At 35.4% G+C, this 19,989-nt stretch overlaps 1 protein-coding gene across 2 annotated transcripts in view; it reads right to left on the bottom strand.

Annotated features, from left to right (window-relative positions):
* Nucleotides 1-2,764: 2,764 nt before the first annotated feature.
* Nucleotides 2,765-19,989, bottom strand: part of GLRA2 (glycine receptor alpha 2) — a gene marked incomplete at both ends in the record, with an annotated part of 207,005 nt that continues 189,780 nt past the window's right edge. For both annotated transcript variants that reach the window (XM_080719045.1, XM_080719044.1), the window contains one exon: nucleotides 2,765-3,043. In XM_080719045.1, coding sequence (XP_080575171.1) covers nucleotides 2,765-3,043 — 279 coding nt within the window. The remainder of the gene's footprint in view (nucleotides 3,044-19,989) is intronic.

The raw sequence follows: 19,989 nt of genomic DNA, 5'->3' as shown, positions 1-19,989 counted from the left end.
TAAAGGGGAATTATATATCACCAGAGTATGTGTTCCTCAAGATATTTTCTCTGTGATTTTATCTTATTTATATAACCCAAATTAGTGTACTTATAAGTTCTTTTCATCAAATGTGGACTAGAACCACAGAAAAGACAATAAATTTTCTTGCTATCTGGGATGCCTTTTACACTGCATATCTGGCAGATTTACTTTTCTATTTTCCTTTTCTTTTTCTTTTGCGGGTCTAGGGATGGAACCCAGGGGCATTCGACCTCCGAGCTACACCCCCTACCCTATTATTTTATTCTTTATTTTGAAACAGGGTCTCACTAAGTTGTGGAGAGCCTCACTGAGTAGCTATGGCTGTACGTGAACCACAATCCTCCTGTTTCAGCCTCCTGAATGCTGAGATTACAAACATGCACCACCATGCCTGGATTTTTTCTATTCTCTAATTGGGGGAGTGCACTATCTTCCCCAAATTATATAGCATGAACATTGATTAAATATGATGATCTAGCTTAAGTTTTTATCCTTACGGTTCCTCTCCACTCTGCTACATGCAGTATCAGAGTTCTCCCTAGGACACTTCTTGGGTGAGACCCATTTTCAGGAGGCTTAAGCCTCATTTTTATTGTTTTGCAATTGGAAAAAAAATTATTGAGAACAAAGACTTAATCTCATTTGTTTGGAAAGGAGTGAGCTATAAGACTGAAATAGTGTTTTAGGAATGACACAAAAAAGGGGCATTACAATTGCCAAGGCTAGACATTCTAAAGCTTCTAATTACTATTACTCATAATACTTATTATCATATTATTTTGTTATATTAGCTATTGAGAATTTACTATGTGTTAGATATGGTGCCAGTAACTTTACCTGCCTTTTTTCCATTCAGATTTCTTAAAAATCTATGAAATGGAAACTATTTAGAGAACTAGACTCTATTTCTGTGATTCATATTTCTAGCCATTCTGCAATATTCCTTTTATGGAAATTATTTCTTATTTGCATAGGTTTAGTAGTCCATAAATATTGACTTACAAAATTTCTTGAAAATAATATGATGAGTATCCTTGTTTAAGGAAATATACAAGGGTGAAGATAAATTACTTCTATTTCACTGGGGTTCTCAGACTTTTTCTTTCATCTTGGAACTTCATTCTTGGCAAAATCAGGATGGGTAACTAGACCAATTGTCCTCTTATATTTCTTTTTGCCTTGAGATTTTATTATTCCTTAGTGTTCTTGGAATTTTTGCATGTCTCATATAAAGTACCTAGTTTTAAATTCTGCTCATAGTGGCTTCCATTTCCATATATCTTCAATGAGAATACCATATTTTTCTTTCTTCATGGGAATACTATAAGCATCAGTAATATAATAGCTTTATAAGTGCTTCAAGTTTATGAGGAAGACCAGATACAAAAATCCAAGTTTTCACTGTCATCTGAATGATTTACATTTTAGTAGAAAAAGTGGAAAGACTCTAGAGAAGTTTGTGGCACACTTAGCTTTATTGAAATTGAACAAATGCAATTTTAAATAACCCCTTTTACAGCACATGTAAAATTTAATTATTTTGTTATATTTTTACAGGTTGTATTTTATCTGAGTAAGCAAAAATACGTCTTTTTTTTTTCTTACGTAAAACATATAGCCAGGATTCAAACCACGTAGCTCTGGTACCAAAAAGGCAACGGGTTATGAAAATCACAGTACAATTTTAAAATTCTTTAAGTTAATCAAGGATATTGAAAACAATAATCACTTGGATTGACAGTAGAAATCATGGGTCAGTCAAGATTAGGACTAATAGTTATATCTACTATAAGAGCAGAAATGGGAAGTTCAAGCTAATCTGAGCTACACCATTCAGGACACACCATCTCCATAAATACTGTGACTGAGTGACTGCAGTGGCTAAGTCACACTTGGGCACTTAAAGTTGCACATACATATAGCCAGAGCAAAAATGATATAGCGCACTAATTTGGATCTAAAATAAAATGAGCATTTTTTAACAAGTACACTATCAAATCAGTTACACGATACACAATTTAAACCCCAAAATTACATCTTGGAAAGAAAAGTAATATTAAAGTTCACACCCACACAGACAGTAAGGTAGAAATCTGTTCTTTGTCATTGGTGTTTATTTAGTTGTTGTTGTTTCCTGTAGAAAGAATTTATGACCCACAAAAGGATTTATTGGGTGAAACACTAATTACAGACATTGTAAATAACATAGCTCAGGAGGCTTGTTTTAAAAAGGAGGCAGCATTTTCCTGAAAAAGTTTGGTCCTCAATTCACTATAGACTAATTGCTGTGGTCAGATGATAAGCCTTTTCAGGGTGTGTGGTGTGTGTGTGTGTGTGTGTGTGTGTGTGTGTGTGTGTTTGTGTGTTTGTGTGTGTGTTAAATGAACTTTTCAGTACCAGAATTAGTCAAAACCAAGCCAAACCAAAAGATAATCAGCCCTTGAAAACTTGACCCTGCATATCATATCAGATTGATACATCATTTGAAAGAACAATGTTAAAGACTATGGATGGGAATTATGTTCATGTGATTCTGATACACCTAAATTTTGTGCAAACAGCTTTCTTCATTGCCCATATAGCTTATCTTTTTATGTAGGTGCCAGAAAACCCACCCTCATGATCTTCCCTCCCCCCTCCCTCAATCTTCTCCTCCATCAGAGTGATATAAAGACAATTTCACTGTGTATTTACAAGCACAACACTTAGGCAAGAAGGTCCCAGGGTTTGTAGGGCACATCTATTTCTTGTGTACATCTTCATGCCGAATGATCTTGTATGTGATCCAGTAGAAGATGTTGAAAATGAGGAAGGCCAATGGGAAGGCAGCTCGAGATATTGTGTCAATCCTTTTTGCCCGATCCACGAACTTCTTCTTGATAGCATCTGCATCTTTTGGGGGTTGAGGAAGTGGATTGGCAGGAGTGGCCTTCACAGCTGTTCCATCTTTCACTTGGAGGCAGTGACCCATCCCATAGCCACTGAAATTAAAACGACTTTCACGAGTAACATCTTCTTCCTGGTAGAATAGAAACAGAAGAAGCACAGGTTGGTTGTCAGTCAAATTTGAGGAAAGATGCTTAAAATCCTTTAGAAATAAAAGGATAAATCAGTTAAATGGTGGTGTAGGAGGCTTTTGGAATAGGGTATTCTCTTCCAACTTCAACTCGATTATTCACAGAACAGATACATTTCATTAAATTTTCAGACTGAGAAATTAAGATTAAGAATGACTTTGTGGTCATTTTAGTTAATAAACAAACAGAAGTGACTGCACTATGTTCAGTACTGGTTATCCTGAAATCTAGTGTATTAATCCATAGATTTGTATAGACTGTTTTAAAGCTCATTCTCCAAATAGTAATATGCTGTAAATTCCTTAAGAAGAACATTCATTCATTTTTTCATTCATTCAAAAAGCATTTACTGAGCCCCTGCTATGTACCTGGCCTGGATTTAGAAACTTCTAGAATTGCAGTCCATTCATGGACCCGTTCTTCCATTATCACTGGCTTTAGTATGAATGTGATATATAAAATGAAGTCCTTAAATGTATACCTGCTTCTCCTCTGGCTCTGGAGTTTACCTCAGTTACCCAGCAAAAATTAAATATTCATTCTTCGGTGTAAATATTTCTACCATGGCTTTCTTTCAATGTTAACTTTTAAGATTGATCCTTTAGCCAGTGAATCAACTCGACCATATTTAAACTTGTATCATTTTGGCTAATGTCAGTGATATATTGTGTTGATTATTGCTATATGAATTAGATAAAAGACTAAAAACTGTTCATTTCTCGGTGTAATGAGCAAATAGCACTAAAGACAAATATATGAGATCTGGATGTGAGGTTGAATAAAAAGAACGGTCAAATGGTGGGGTTGAAAAGATGGGATTGAAGTGATATGCTTAATACAAACTTAGTTCTAAAAAGCCATTGACTGAATCTCCATTTGGAACTAGAGTACTAACTTTCATAATACCATGCAACTCCTCAATGTACTTTTTACCTTTTTAGATACTAATAATGGTTGTGTTTTCCATGGTATAAAAATTTGATTTCTATTTTGTCAGTGTTAATTTCATGTCAGTAGTGTATTCTGCCACATATAAGTTATACCAAGTGGAGAACTTTTAACATGAGTTCAATGAATGCTCAGCTGCAACCCAAATGGTGTAGAAAGAACAATTTTTCCTTCATCGTTTGAGATAAGTTTTGTAAGGTCAAGAGAAGATTCTAAGATAGATATATGTTCTCAAATGGGTGACTGCAGAAACCGGAAAGGGGGACAGATTCACTTTCATTGGGTCACTTAGATTAGTACTCTGTGCCACCTTTCTCTCTGAGAGGTAAATGTAGGCTGAAAATGAAGATTATAGTTCAAAAGAGTCCTTGGTCCCTTGGTTTGTTGACATTACCCACTGATACAGTATTTCTGGTGAGGTTGGCCCTAAATATGGCTGAGTATTGCATTGTGACCTGGGAGTGACTTGGAACTTGAGCTGGAGATAGCAAGCGTGAATAATTGCTAAACACTGCATGTCACCCGTTGCCAGGTAGATTTGATCTCTATAGGAAAACCAGGGTGGAAAACAAGTCTCATTTACTTGATACATTAGTACTTCATATGAAAGAAAGTATTTAGTGCTACTAATATGACATTAATTATAACCTTTAATCAGCCCATTTGAAATCACAAAAATTAGGCCATTTTTAATAAAAAGTAATAGTGAAAATATTACTTTATATAGCTATCTCTCCAGTACTTTTATTATGTGGTATTTTCCTATACAAAGATACCCTTCCATCCCTCCCTCTTCCTTCCTTCCTTTCTTTCTCTGTCTTTCTTTTTTTCTTTCTTTCTTCCTTCCTTTCTTCCTTTCTTTCTCCCTCCCTGGGTGTTACTGCATATTGAACTCAGGGATATTCTACTCTGAAGTACACCCCAGCCCTTGTTTTGTTTTGTTTTCAAACAGGATCTTGCTACAGTGTTGAGGCTGTCTATGAACCTGCCATCCTCACATCCTAAGGACTGAGATTACAGGTATGTGCCACCACATTCAGCTCATTTCTTAATAAAATGTAATAAAGAATTTTTCACTCAGCATATAATTGTTGAGTGTTGACTAAGACAAACTTGTATTAAGTTCTGTGATACAGTTGATGAGGTTGGACAAGAACTTTACCTGTAATGGAGCTTTCAGAAACCAGTGGAAGAGGCTAACCTAAAGGCATTATCTTTAAGGAAGATGGTGAAGAATATTCAGCTTGACATCTGAGTATTTCTGTGTGTGCAACTATATAAACTCAATAACAAAGACTTAAACTGGGCTCGGATTCAAATATAGAATCTGTTTTCTTTCCCTGAAAATGTGAATAATATATGTTATGGATGCAAACGTGTCAAATAAGTGAAGTTTCAAAAAGTGTGGAATGAAAATGTATTTTAATGATTATGGTGTCATCATAACTATCTAAAAACTTCTTCAGTGCTTAGAAAGAAAGGAAGCACACAGATCATTAGGAGGAGAGGACTTCTTATTTATCACATAATTATACATAGTCTTGGTCTTGTTAAGCAACATTAATTGGTAATTAGATCTAAGCCAGTGTATGAGTGAAGTAGAAAATCTGTCAGTTTGTTTAGACAAGAGAGATCAGACTGAGAATTTGGATACTTGGTCCTAGTCTTGGATCTGAAGCTGGTAAACAGTGTTGACCTTAGGCAAACTACTTATTATTTTAAGACCTCAAGAACCTCATGTCTAGTGTGCCCTAGAGTTCTGAGTCTCAGCTTTGGCTGCTAGAAAATGTTTATGTATTTATTTATTTATTTTTTTGCAGGTCTGGAGATGGAACCCAGAGGCATTTGACCTCCGAGCTACATCCCCTGCCCTATTTTTTATTCTTTATTTTGAAACCGGGTCTCACTGAGTTGCGAAGGGCCTCACTAAGTAGCTGAGGCTGTCCGCGAACCGCGATCCTCTGGTCTCAGCCTCCCAAATGCTGGGATTACAAGCATGCACCACCACGCCCGGCTAGAGAATGTTTAAAAATACGTGTATGCCTGACTCTCCTCTAAACCCTTTTCAGATCAACTGATTCAGAATCTCAGGGATGAGAATTTAGGATATATATCTGTAAAATCCAGTGACGCTAATGTAAATTGTTGGAAATCAGTGGCTTTGGTGAGTTCTAATATTCATCTCTAGAATGTACAACCTATTCCATATTGTTAAATCTAAAATTATTTTTTCAATTGGAAACAACCCCTCAAAATATATTTCCCCCTTTTTGCCTAAGTGTGCTGTGCTTTCTGTAGAACCTTGCAGATAGCTATTTTTATTTCTAAAACCATTTAGAAACTCATGATGAAGCAGATAGTTCACTGTTTGTGTGAGATAGGATTCTTTTAAATTCCTTAGCCCCTAATGAAATATGAAGAGTACTTTGTTTTAAAGACATAAAACCAAAGGAAACCTAAATGTAAACATCAATGTTTCTTTTCATAGTGACTCATTTATTTAATATCTGTAGCCTTTCCCTACATACTGTGAATGAACAGTTGAGGAGATTAACGCATTCAATTAACTACTAGAGCTAGAATAGAAAGATGCCAAGTTAGAATATCATTATTTTGTACACTGTCATGTAAACTGTGGGTGCTTAATAACCATTTGCTGAATAGTGAACAAAATGGAATTTTAAGAGGGTGTTTCCTATGCTTGAAAATACTTTCCTCATTCATTCAAATTATGCTTCTGAGCACAGTTACAGTTAATTAAATCAATTATTTAAAATTCTCCAGCACAAAAATAATTCTGTTGTAGGTAGAAATTATCTATTTAATTTTTCACATGAAGGAAAAATTAAGGGTCGTCTTATTTACTATTATTACTCACTCAATGCCTTTTAAATATAGAAGCTTAAATTATCTACATCAAAGGGTATGGGTTTGATTCAGAAAACATTTGCAACTAATTTGAATATTTTGAGTTATATTGAATAACTCAATGTCTTTTAGCAGGTTCAGAATAAAATGTCATAATAGTGTGGTGATATTCCTACATGAGGAAAAAATGGAGATGGGCTTGAGTCATGGGTAAACTGAAGCTAAGATAAAGAACAATCTGTTGGCACAAATTAGTTGAGCATATTCACAGGGAGAAACAGATCTTTCCAGTAAAGAAATAATTTTAGATATATATTCTCTATTTTATCAAATTGGCAAAGAACCCAATTATTTAATTACTGTTGTTGATCCATCATATTCAGTAACTGAGCAATAAACACTTCTAGTAGAACCAGTTTTGTTATTTGCCAAATAAGTTCCTATAGTAAATGAATCATCTAGTCAAAGTTCCAATGCATTCAATTTTCTATATTCCATTTTGATAAGATTTCCCCAGTACCTGTCTATTGTAGGAAGCACTTCTATGGCACTATGAAATTCATTTGAGATTTATTATCTATTTTTATGATAAAAACCTACTTCTGTGAGTTGAGGCCTATGTCCCCTCACTTTGAATTTGGGCAGGCTTATGGCTTGTAACTAAAATAATGTATGACTTTCAATGTCACAAAATGTGAAATAGCTACTGCCCTATTCACTGGAGCTCTTGTGCTTGGAGTCCTGAGCCATTATATGAAAAGTCCTGCCACCCTAAGGCTGCCTGCCGTGCTGGAAGGAAGCCAAGCCAAATGGAAAGGTCACATATAGGCACTCTTATTAGCAGTTCTGGTCTCATAATTCTCCCAATCCAGGCACCAAATATACGAGTGAACAACTTCATGGATGACTAGCTCCCAGATGTCAAGTAACCATCAGTCTTTGAGTCTTCCCAACTGAGACCTCAACTTAATATTGGGTATCAGAGATAAGTCACTACACTCTGCCTTTTCCAAGTTGCTGAGCATAAGATGTTGGCTATTTTGAAGTGTGCACAGTAACTGGAGCAGTCTATTTGAGTCATCTCTGTACCAAAATTTATACTTCTAATAACCAGCTATCAAAACCTAGAATCCCTGGAATAATGCAAAATAAGAAATACTACAAATATGTATGATTGAATGGTGCTGGTAAAATCAGGATAATGTAACTTTAAAGTTACATGAAGAAGTCTGACATGTAAACAGCTGATTTCAATAAATGCAGTTTCATTATGGAGGCATGTACTCTGCTGTGCACATGCCAGTATTTTTCATGTACATTTTAAGTGCAAGTCTTGCATTATCTTGATTTTTCCTAGTACCAAGAACACTACTTGATTGAACATTCACACAATGAATATATATTAAGTGCTTCTTACGTGAGTGGCAGGAAAATGTCTTTTGTAATATGAAAGAACATCTTGTTTTTATGTTACTTATTTTTGCATATTAGATTTATATAAAATTAGGTAAAACCTAAATGTCACTCAAGAACTGAAGTATTTATGATTTACATTTGAAATACTATCCTTTTATTTGGCACAGTGCTAAACTAGTGAGAAGCCAGATAGTGTGAAAATTGGATCCATCCTATTAACAATCTTGAAAGAAAATACATGCCATTGCAAAAAAATGGGCTAGACAATCCATATATTTTATTCATCTATTTTCAAATAGAAATAATAAGGGTATGCAAATTAAAGGTAAATATTTCACCAACAGGTTACACATTATCAATTATTACCCACTAAAAAGACTAGGTGTATTTGTATGACATTAGGGTACTTGAACTCATATGTCATTCATTTGGGTCTGGCAAAGAAAAGGAAATCCCTGTAAAACTATGCTTATTATTAAGCATCAGTTTTAGGTCCTGAAATTCTAACTAGTAGTACATTATCTTTATAAATCTCTTAAAACATCTAACATTTGTACTATGGTACTTTTGTACCATTTAGCTGTCATTACACTGGATCTCCTTCATTGTATCAATTATACTTTTTATTAAAAGGAATACCAGAAAGACCTCTTATTCATGACAAGACTGACCTCCAATAACAGTTATGAAAGAGCACACAAAGGATGACAAGTAGAACTCAACTGTGGTGTAAGCAGGAATTCTAGAAATGATGCTAACATAGCTGCAAATGGTAGGAGTACATACATAGAGATTTGAATTAGGCGAAGGCTCCTTCCACCACTGCAGCAGCATTGATATTTGTGGCCAAATAGGAATTTGTTTTCAGGAAATGAGCTTCGAATTTCAGAATTTTCATTTGCATCCCTGGCCTTCACTCACTAGATGCTAGTAGCACATCTCTTCTCCTAGTTGTGACAATCCAAAATACATTTGCTAAATCTCTCTCTCTCTCTCTCTCTCTCTCTCTCTCTCTCTCTCTCTCTCTCTCTCTCTCTCTCTCTCTTATTTTGCAGTAATGGGGATAGAACCCAGGGACATTCTACCTCTGAGTTTTACCCCTAGACCTATGTTTTATTCTTTACTTTGAAACAGGATCTCACTAAGTTGCAGAGGGCCTCACCAAGTAACTGAGACTGGCTGCAAACCTGGATCCTCATTTCTCAGCCTCCCAAATGCTGGGATTATAAGCGTGCACCAACATGAAAGGCCTAAATGTCTCTTAGAGGAGCAAAATTGTTCCTACCTGAAAAGCCCTGTTTAGCTGGTCACATGTTTGCACGTAAAGAGACTGAGTTTTGTAGCCTTGTTTGAAATTGTGTGAAGGTATGCAACCTGGTCAAGTATCAGGAATCAAATTGGCATACGAGTCAAGGAAGAATCTAGTTACTTCTTGACACCTCCAACACTACATGTTGGTCTGAGCCACCCCATAATGACTCATCAGAATCATCCCCATCAGAATTATTGCAATAGTCCCCTAACATGGTCCCCTGGCTTCTAGACCTTCTCTCCCAACAATAATGTCTATTGGGAGCATAAAAATTAGAGGGGTAATGTTAAAATAATGTGATTGAAGTCAGGTCTTATTCAGCTCAAAACTGTCCAGTGCCTCTCATCTCACAGTTGTGTAATGTCCTCTTTACCTTTTAGAACCCAACTCCTGCTATTCTCCCTCTACCCTAAGAGATCAGCACACATTTTCTGTAAAGGGCTAAGTAGAAATTTTTTAGACTTCATAGTCATTGCAATCTTTGAAATCCACATCTTTTCGGGGTATATTTTGAATCTAAATTTCTATAATAAAATATAATATATAATACAACATAATAAAACATATAATATAATATATACAATTCTATAATACAATATGATACAATATAATAAAATACATAATATATCATATCATATATATTATAAAATAATAGTATATAATAATATGTTATATCATATAATATATAATTAATAATATATAATACATATCTTGTTATTATATTTTATATTTTATTATATATAATGTATAATATATAGTGTACATAATAATATTAATAATATATAACATATTATTATATAACAATATATTGTAATGTATTATAATATATAATATAATAAATTACCTTACTAAGGGTACTATATTTTGAATGGACTAGAAGTAATTGTCTTTCTACTCAAAATTTATAAAACAGTAATGTTTTCACTTAATGTCAGTTGTAGCCTTAGACAGCAGCTTTAAAATCAACATAGTTGTTACTTTTTGATTCCTCAAGGGAGTAGCTACGCACTGCATATGAAAATTTCTTCCTAATAGCTTCTGTCAATTCTGATTTAGCTCGAGTGCTCAAAAGACACACTAAATTTGAAGAAGCATGAAGGTGAATATCTTCCACCTGGAGTATGAGTTGTTAGATTATTAACATCATTTGCCATCTGTTCTGGATGTTGAATGTTGAGAGTGGAGGGGCAAGGCAATTTGGATAAACTTACTGCTCAACTCAAAATAATAATAGCAATAAGCACTAATAACAAACCACACCAAGAATTTTTTTTACTTTTTTTTTCAGGTCTGGGGATGGAACCCATGGGCATTCAACCTCCGAGCTACATCCCCTGCCCTATTTTTTTATTCTTTATTTTGAGACAGGGTCTCATTAAGTTGCGGAGAGCCTCACTAAGTAGCTGAGGCTGTCCGTGAACCGCGATCTTCCAGTTTCAGCCTCCTGAATGCTGGGATTACAAGTGTGCACCACCATGCATGGCTAGAATTTGTTTACTTTTTAACATGGATGATTTTGACTCCCAAATTCTATAGACCATTACCATGTTTCAGTCTCTCTCATATATATATATATATATATATATATATATATATATATACTGTACTTACATACCTGGTGTCAAAGTGAACACTGTGCAAGATTATCTGTTGTTTACCTGCCACCCCAACTTCATATGCAAGTAACTGTCTAAGACTGAGAAGTACTACATTTCCCTGAATTCTCTCAATTGGTTTTGGCATAGGGTTTTCCAATGAGAAGAACTTGGGCGATTTGAAAGAGGAAGGTAGAAGGTAGCAGAGGTCATTATTATCAGAAGTTCATGAGGGTTAGATGAGACTATTTTTTTTAGAATCAGTTGTATTTTAGAACTTTCTGTGGGACCCTGCTTTATTATCTCACCTTGGTGGCTAGAAATGGTGGCATCCCAAGATTTTCCTATGAACATTTGCGTTTTTACCCAGAACTTCAGGTTCAAGTTTCATCTTTTATCTGTTACCTTTTAGACCTGTGTTCTCCTGGCTACTCTCACATTCATAGAAACCCTAATTGTGATGTTAAACCCCTTATTTTAGGGCAAGTTGCGGTGTCTCTATCTTTCTTAATAAACACAAATGGATACAGGTATTCTGGTACTTCATACCTTTAACTACAAAACACCATTTTAATTCAAGTTACTATGATTTTAGTCAATTAAAACTTACTGAGAATTGTGCTGCTATAAACATGGATATACATGTATAATTAAAGTAGTCTGACATTAAGCAGAGAAATTTTCTATAGCCATATTATGGAACCAGCCTAGGTGTCCTTCAGCACATGAATGGATTATAAGTGTGGAATATACACTCAATGAAATTTTATTAAGCCATAAAGAAGAACAAAATTGTGTCATTTACAGGAAAATGAATGGAACTTGAGAATATTATGCTAAGTGAGATTAGCCAGTCTTAGAAAGTCACACTGTTTCAACAATTAAGACTAAAAAAATAGGGCTGTGTAGCTCAGAGATACAATTCCCCTGGGTTACATCCCCAGTACTGCAAAAATAAAAAAAGAAAGTTGCCGGGCATGGTGGCACATGCTTGTAATCACCGCTTGGGAGGCAGAGACAGGAGGATCGCGCTGGTTCGCTGGTTTGGAGCCAGCCTCGCTGGCTTAATAAGAGCCTGTGGGAGTGTATCCCAGAGGTAGAAGGGCTTCCAGGAACCCCAGGATCACAAAAAAAAAGAAAGTCAACAGTCATATATTTTCTTTCATATGTGGATGTTCGAGAAAAATTGGTAAACAAAAGAGACCAGATAAATGAGGAGAGAGACAAGTAGAATAGTGGAAGAGAATAGGGGAAAGGAGGTGGAGAGAGTAAAAGGAAACTTGATGAAGGAAACAGTTTAAATAATGCTATGTTTGTATATAAAGTTATCAGTATTTTTCTCAATAATATCTAAGGGGGAGAAAGGAAGCAATGTGAGATGTAGAGGGAAATAGTCCATGTGCTATGTGCATGTATGTTTCTATCATTCTGAAAACCATTATGATATATTACTACAAATCACAAATAAAACTATATTTCAAAAAAATTTATTGAACATCATAATGTAGCAAGCATTGGAAATAAATAAGGATAAAGAAGTCAGAGTTCATCTTTTGAAGTCATAATGTTTTGGGGGAAGGGGATCTAGAACACATAAGTCAGTGGTTTGCAATTAGGTTCAATTTTCCTCCATAAGAGATATTTGGCAATGTCTGGAGATATTTTAGTTTGTCTCAATAAATTTAAAGTGTTCTAAGGACATCAAGTCAGTAGAGACCAGGATATTGCTAAAATTCTGCAGTGCACAGGACATGCCCCACCACAAAGAATGTATTTTTTAGCCTGGAATGGAAATAGCATTGAGGTTGAGAGACTTGATCTAGCTGAATGGTTACAATATAATGTGATATCTATTATGGTAAAGGAATACACAGGTCACCAGATATTTTGGAAGAGGTAATGTTAGGCTTGAATAGTTAAAGGAAAGTTAGATGGCATTATATCTGTAATAATATAACAGAATGCACTGCTTATTAACAATATGCATGAATATTATGACCATATTAAAGAAAGTAAGTCCTGGTTTCTAGTGCAAACACAGTGCAACTCAAATGTACTGTCTGTTCCATTTTGCCAGGAATTAGTGTCTTTTAATCCCCTTGTGACTCAATCAAAGAGGATTTGTTGCAAAACACAGAAGGCCAATCTTAAACTACTCATGGAAGTTTAAATAAATGAGGAATGTTTTTAAGGAGTTGCTTTCAGAAAAATACTGTAAGATAATGTCATGAGTCTTCAAGGATAAGGAATCAATGGTCTGTAAGGTGAGAAGATCCACCCTGTAGGAACCCTGCTTTCAAATCTGCTCTGCCACTAACCAGTATTATGCGAGCTGGGTAAAGTCACTCAAAGCCCCTATGTGCTTCATTCTCCTATGTAGTAAAATGAAAATAATGGCATATTCCTTGTAGGGTTTTTGAAATAATTCAGTGAGTTAATGAACTTTAAATAGCATCTTTTATATAGTATGTGCTCAATAAATATAAGCATGATGTTCTGGAATCAACCTAGGTGTCTTTTAAGATGAATGGATAGCAAAAATATGGTATATATACACAATGGAATTTTGGTCATCCATAAAAAAACAAAATTATTTCATTTGCAGGAAAATGGATGAAATTAGAGAATATTATGCTAAGTGAGATCAGCTGGTCTCAGGAAGTCAAGGTTCAAATGTTTTCTCTCATATTTGGAAGCTAGAGAAAAAATAGGAAATAAAAGGGCCCTTATATAAATGAGGAGAGAGACCAGTAGAATATTGGAAGGGGATACTGGGGTAGGGAGTTAGGAAGGGGGAAAAGAAAATCTGATGAAAGAAATAGTTCAAATGATCCTATGCTAATATATGAAGGCATCACTACCAATTTCACTGTTATGCATAAGGAGGGGTAAGTAGCAGTGTGAGACCTGAAGAGAAACACACCAAGGCCTGTGTGCATGTTTGTTTGTATGACTTTGAATCTCACTATGATATGTAATTACAGTGCACCAAAAAGTATAAAATATGTGAGCATGATGTTGATATTGATGATAAGATGAGTAGAGTTACCTAGCTCAGGAACTCCAATGACCAAGTCAGGAAAAGAGATTATTCTCAGTATCTCAGGGTTGTTATTCTCTACTATTTGTGGTTTTCTGCTACCAGCTTCATTTACTTACACATGTCCCAACCAGACCACACCAGCCTCAATCCCATGGGAACTTGTTAAAATCAAATCCTTTCTATTATCTGATTAGAAGATTAGGACATCTTCATTTAAATTTGTGGAATAATCTCATTGATATTTTAGTTTGTAGACTGACATCTATAGTCATTGGATAGAAAAAAGTACTGGGTCACAGGACAGATTGAGGGTAGGTGAATGCTTACAGGTGGTGGGGGAAACATTCTTACAAGCATGGCACACAAGGAACTGTAGAACAAAACAAGACAAGATGAGGCTGCCTCAAAGGATCGCTACTTGTGAGTGATGAGCTTGTATTAAGTTAGAATTACAGTCATTTTAATGGCTCCAAAGGAACTAATTGGAAACAATTGGTTGATGTTATGAGGAAACAGAATGTAACTCAACATGAAGATGAGCCTTCAACAATTGTATGATTGAATATGAAATTTGTGACCTTGGAAGGTCACAAATTCCTTGTTGCTAGAGATTCTCAAGAGATTAACCATGTGTTGAATTGTTTAGGGGACTAGGTGAATTTGAATATCTTCTTTTGTGTGTTTTGAGAGCACTAGAGATTCAACCCAGATGTTTCCTACTTCCAATATATATCCCTAGTCCTTTTTATTTTTTAGTTTGACAAAGGGTCTCAGTAGATCGCTGAGAGTCCTGCTAAATTGATGAGACTGGTCTCAAACCTGAAATCCTCCTGTGTCAGTCTCCCAAGTACTGGGATTACAGGTGTGCATCACCACACCCGTTTAGGGATCTTCTATTTGTGTGAGCTTATGGCTATGTGTGAAAGTTACTAAGGTATTTTTAAAAATGTTTAAGAAAGCGAAGCACATTGAAGGTGGTGTCTCCAGTACGGGAAAGCTATGATCAAAATGCTATGCCCAGATCTGATCCTTTTTTGACTTCCCAGAAATTTCTAGTCATTTGGATTCAGTTTTGAGAAACTCAGCTCTAATACAGTCAACCCCCAACAACAGTTAAAATGTACTTTTCCTTTTAATTGTCTTTACCATTTCTAAGGGTTTCAGTTAAGCAACAAGTCCTTTGTTGCTGTTACTATTTTGAAGAAGATTGTAATATAGAATATATAAAATACATAATAAGAAAGTCTCCAAAAATAGTAACATTTAACCTCATGTCATCTAAAGTATTAGGCATTGAACTGGGAATAATTTTTAAGGCCCAAAACCTATATTCATGGAAGTCTTTATTATATCCAGAATTTTTGTTTTAAGTACTGGAGATTGAAACCAGCGACTCATGCATCCCAGCACCTCCATTTTTTGAGACATGAGTCCCTGTTTGGGGCTGATTGTATTAGAGCTCTGTTTGAACTCATGCTCCTCCTGCCTCTGACTCTATATCCAGTTTTGATAGCCTGGAGACTCCAAGGAATAATGTCAACCTTCCAAATGACTTTTTTCTCTCTCTTCCCTCCCACTGTTCAACTTCTGCTGTAAGGAGCTCAGAGGGAGGGGAGTTGGTGTTGTTGGCAAAGTGTGGAGAATTGTTTGTTTCTGTGGGGAGCTCAATAAACTGAAGAACTGAGATCACAATAAGATCAGCTCTGTGTTTTGCCTTACACTGATGCATTCTGATCAATTTGGAAGCCAGGTTAAATTCATACTACAGTCACCCAGATGTGGCTTGGAGAAATGTCAGGGAGTTTTGAACAGAGGACAATAAGGAATGCACAGATGTGTGAGGTATCTGTGGGCCATAACTTTATTGCTTTCCTTAGCTGCAGAATGAATATGTTTTTATCCTAAGTGAAAAGAAAAAAAAAAAAAACACAAACCTGCTTTCTCTGACCAATCTCAATTCCTTTTGATTTCGGACAACCCTGTTAAGATAGCTTTTCTCTAATGAATATGGACTATAGGTTCTGTTTTAAAATTAGCAGTTACTGAAGCAGGTGAACACTATAAACCATCAGGAGGCACTTTCCTATTGCCTCTCCCAAGGACATTCAAAGCAGTGGAATGAACCAGATACACAACCCCTTCTATATTTTTTTGTTTTGCAGATCATCTGTGTCCTAGCTTTCTCCCATCTTCCTTGCAACCATTTATGTATTCATTAGCACTTCAGCCATACCTTAAAGGTAGGAAAATGGAAAATAGTGGGAAAATGAGAGGCATTTTGGTAGAGTATCAGTAGTACATTTCCAAGATCTCTCCTTCTCTCTGCTTCATTACCATGGTTACCAGATTTAAGACTTCAGATAGAAAACCAGTCTGTAGTCTTAGAAGGAAGATTGATTGCAGAAAACACAGAAGATGGAGATTGACTGCAATGTGAAAATAACACCAATATCTGTTCATCTAATTGTTGACCAATAAAATTTCTAGTTAAGAAAGTGTGTGTGAAGGTATATGATATGGTTCTTGGGAGTCCCCTTCCCTTTCCTTTTTAAAGACATCAATGCAATAGTTATAATCAGAGGTAAAGAAGAAATCTTATGTGGTTACCAAAGTCATAGTTTCAAAGAAAACGAATTTTCTTTGAAATTGAGCTGGTCTGGCTTTCTTTCCTCCTAGCCATGTACCTTGTAATGAGGCAAACATTTTGGCCAGCTGAGGATGACCTAACTTTGAAAGTGAAGGTACAGTTCACTGAGTGATGAGCCCATGGGATTATGAGCATCAGAGTCCTTAACTAGGATGTGAGTGTAGGTTGGCAAGACAAACATGAAGAGCTTAGTTTTAGTGAGGTGTGGTAGTTAGTACAAGAAATACCTCCAAATACTGTTTTTATAGTAACCACATAAGGACCCCTACTATTGTTTCTGTGTCTGCCTCTTTTTTGTATATGTGGTACTAGAGATTGAACCCAGGGGTGTTCTACCTCTGAGATGCACCACCAGTCTTATTTTTTCTTCAGAAACAGGGTCTCACTAAGTTGCTGAGAATCTCACTAAATTGATGAGGCTAGTCTTGAAGAGGTGATCCTCTGTCTCAACCTCCCAAGTACTATGATTAAAGGCATGCTCCATCACAACCAGCTTATGACTGTTTCTTGAAGAGAAGGTTTAAGCCAAAGAATTTCTGGTAAACTTGTTTGCCTGACCTGATTCACCCTGATTTGCCCTGACATTGAAAATGATTTTGCTATGAAATACCACATGATTTCACTTACACTGAAATCTAAAATAATCAAACTAATAGAATAAAATTGTAGTTGCCAGGGGCTGGGAAGAGTGAAGAAGGGGAGATATTGGTCAAGGAGTCCAAAGTTTCAATTTATCAAGTAAGTAAATTCTGGAGAACTTAATGTACAGCAATGCAACTATAGTTAATAACACTGTATTGTATACTTAAAATTTGTCAAGAGGGTAGATTTTAAGTGTTTTATTTACCATACCACACACATACACAAAAATAAAGAAGATGACAAGGATATGAGGTGATGAATATGTTAACTATTTGACTATAGTGCTTATTTCATAATTTATACACATATCAAATTATCAAGTTATAGTCCTTAAATATGTGCAGTTTTGTGAATTATACCTTAATAAAGCTGGATAAAACAAAAAGACAGCAATGTAATGATGACTTCAACAAACACATGCACATACAAACTCTTTTTTGCTATGACCCAAAGTAGAAAACATATTTTCCATTACTAACCAGGATACACACTCCTTCATATCTCCATGTATCAAATAAAAGAAAACTTTCACAAAATTGTGTTTATTTTTCCAAAGTAGGATGCACTCTGATATTTTCTATTCTTTTTACCAATTTTTGTTTTTCATAAATGCTGATGAGGAGTCACAGAACTGACTTCACGGTGCCCAAATCAACCATATCCAACAATTTGAAAAGTACTGCATTGATTAAGGGGTAATTGGGTGATGTGTACATGTATGTCTCCACCATCTTTTATTCCATTAAAATGTATGAATACAGTGTACCAATAAAAATTAAAAAAGAAAGGTTCTGCATTAAATGGTGATAATTGGTTTATTTGTTTTTAGTATTCATTCATCAGAGATTTACTGAGCATCTACCATATGGTAGAAATGTGCTAGTCTTAGGGTAATAAAAAATAGAGGCTTCCAAATGTATGGCAGAGTATTGATGAAAAAAGATTCAAATGTTGTGTTTAAATTTGATGTAACTTTCACCTGTCATAATTGAAAAGGCATTAGGAGTTTACAAGAATCTGCGAGTCTGCCTAATATGTGTTGGGCATTGTGCTAGGCCCTGAGGCTTTCTACTGAGTCATAGACTCTATATGAACACAGTTTTTGGTTGATTCTTTTAGCAGTAAGTTAGAAGTCAATGACTGCATGTCTTCAAGACCTTCTCAGAAGATGAGACCTTCTGTTACAGTAAATGAAAGTCCAGTGTTTAGAGTTTCTGAATTCGCTTTCCTGCTTATGCATTACTGATTATCCAGCTCAGAGATCAAAATGCAGATCCCATTGGCACAGGTGAAAAAGGCCTTTGTAATCAGATCCTATTGGATTATTCCAGTTTTAGTTTCCATCCCTTCTCATTATGTTTTGGCCCTTTTCTGTTGACTCAATGGGTCAAAATTTTCAACATTTTTCATTTTTTGTGCTATTCTTTCTGCCCTGTGATTGCCTTGATTTGTGTTTGCCTAGTAAATTACAATTCAGTCTTCCATTCTTACCTCAAATCACAACTACCTCCTGGTTCCTGCCACCTCTTTTAAGCTCTATCTACAACTTTCTTCCATTATCTCCTAAATGTTTTCATTGATTGTGTTGGGTTTTAATAATATAGTTGGGAGTCTCTTATGCTCTAAACAGCAATTAAGTTAATTAAAATAATATATAAGATAGTTTTAATTAAAGAGCCAGAGGACATTTTTACATGAGCACGAGAAGACAATTTTACATAAAGAATGCCATTATACTGTTTTAGATAACTGCCCATTCTTTTTTCCACAGATTTGAGACTTGGGCTGGAAGTTAGACAATAGTGGTCTGGAAAGTTAAACACATGTGATATATTACACATTTAAAATGACCCATATTCCACACATAGAATATAGTTGTACATCCCTGTCATCTCAGTACTTAGGAGGCTAACACAGGAGGATTTCAGGTTCGAGGCCAGCCTTAGCCACTTAGCAAGACCCTCAAAGAGACCCTGTGTCCAAATAAATAAAACAGGATAAGGTTGTAGCTTGGAGGTAGAATTCCCCTGGCTTCAATCCCTAGTAAAAAAAAAATTGTCCTATATTAGAAATGAATGGCTTCTGATTATTTAAGTTTGGCTGATTTTCTATTTTCTGATCCCTTTGCTATGAGTCCTTATTAGAAACCGCAATTCATTCAGCAAATATTTCTTAACCATCTAGTATGTACCAGATGCCATGAAAGGCCCTTTGAATGAAAAGATGAACAGATTCTGACATTTAGAAAATTTCTGATAACATTTTCTTAGTTTCTTTTTAAATGGGTGAAGGAAATAGAAATATTTGATGAGTGTAGAATGTGTGCAAGGCACCATTCTCCATATGCATAACCTTGTTTACTTAAAAGCAGGCACATGAGAAAGAGCTTTATTACACCCATTTAACAGATGAAGAAA

Source organism: Muscardinus avellanarius, assembly GCF_963383645.1.
Source record: "Muscardinus avellanarius genome assembly, chromosome: X".
Taxonomy (NCBI): Eukaryota; Metazoa; Chordata; class Mammalia; order Rodentia; family Gliridae; genus Muscardinus; species Muscardinus avellanarius.
This window is presented reverse-complemented; position numbering and strand designations above follow the sequence as displayed.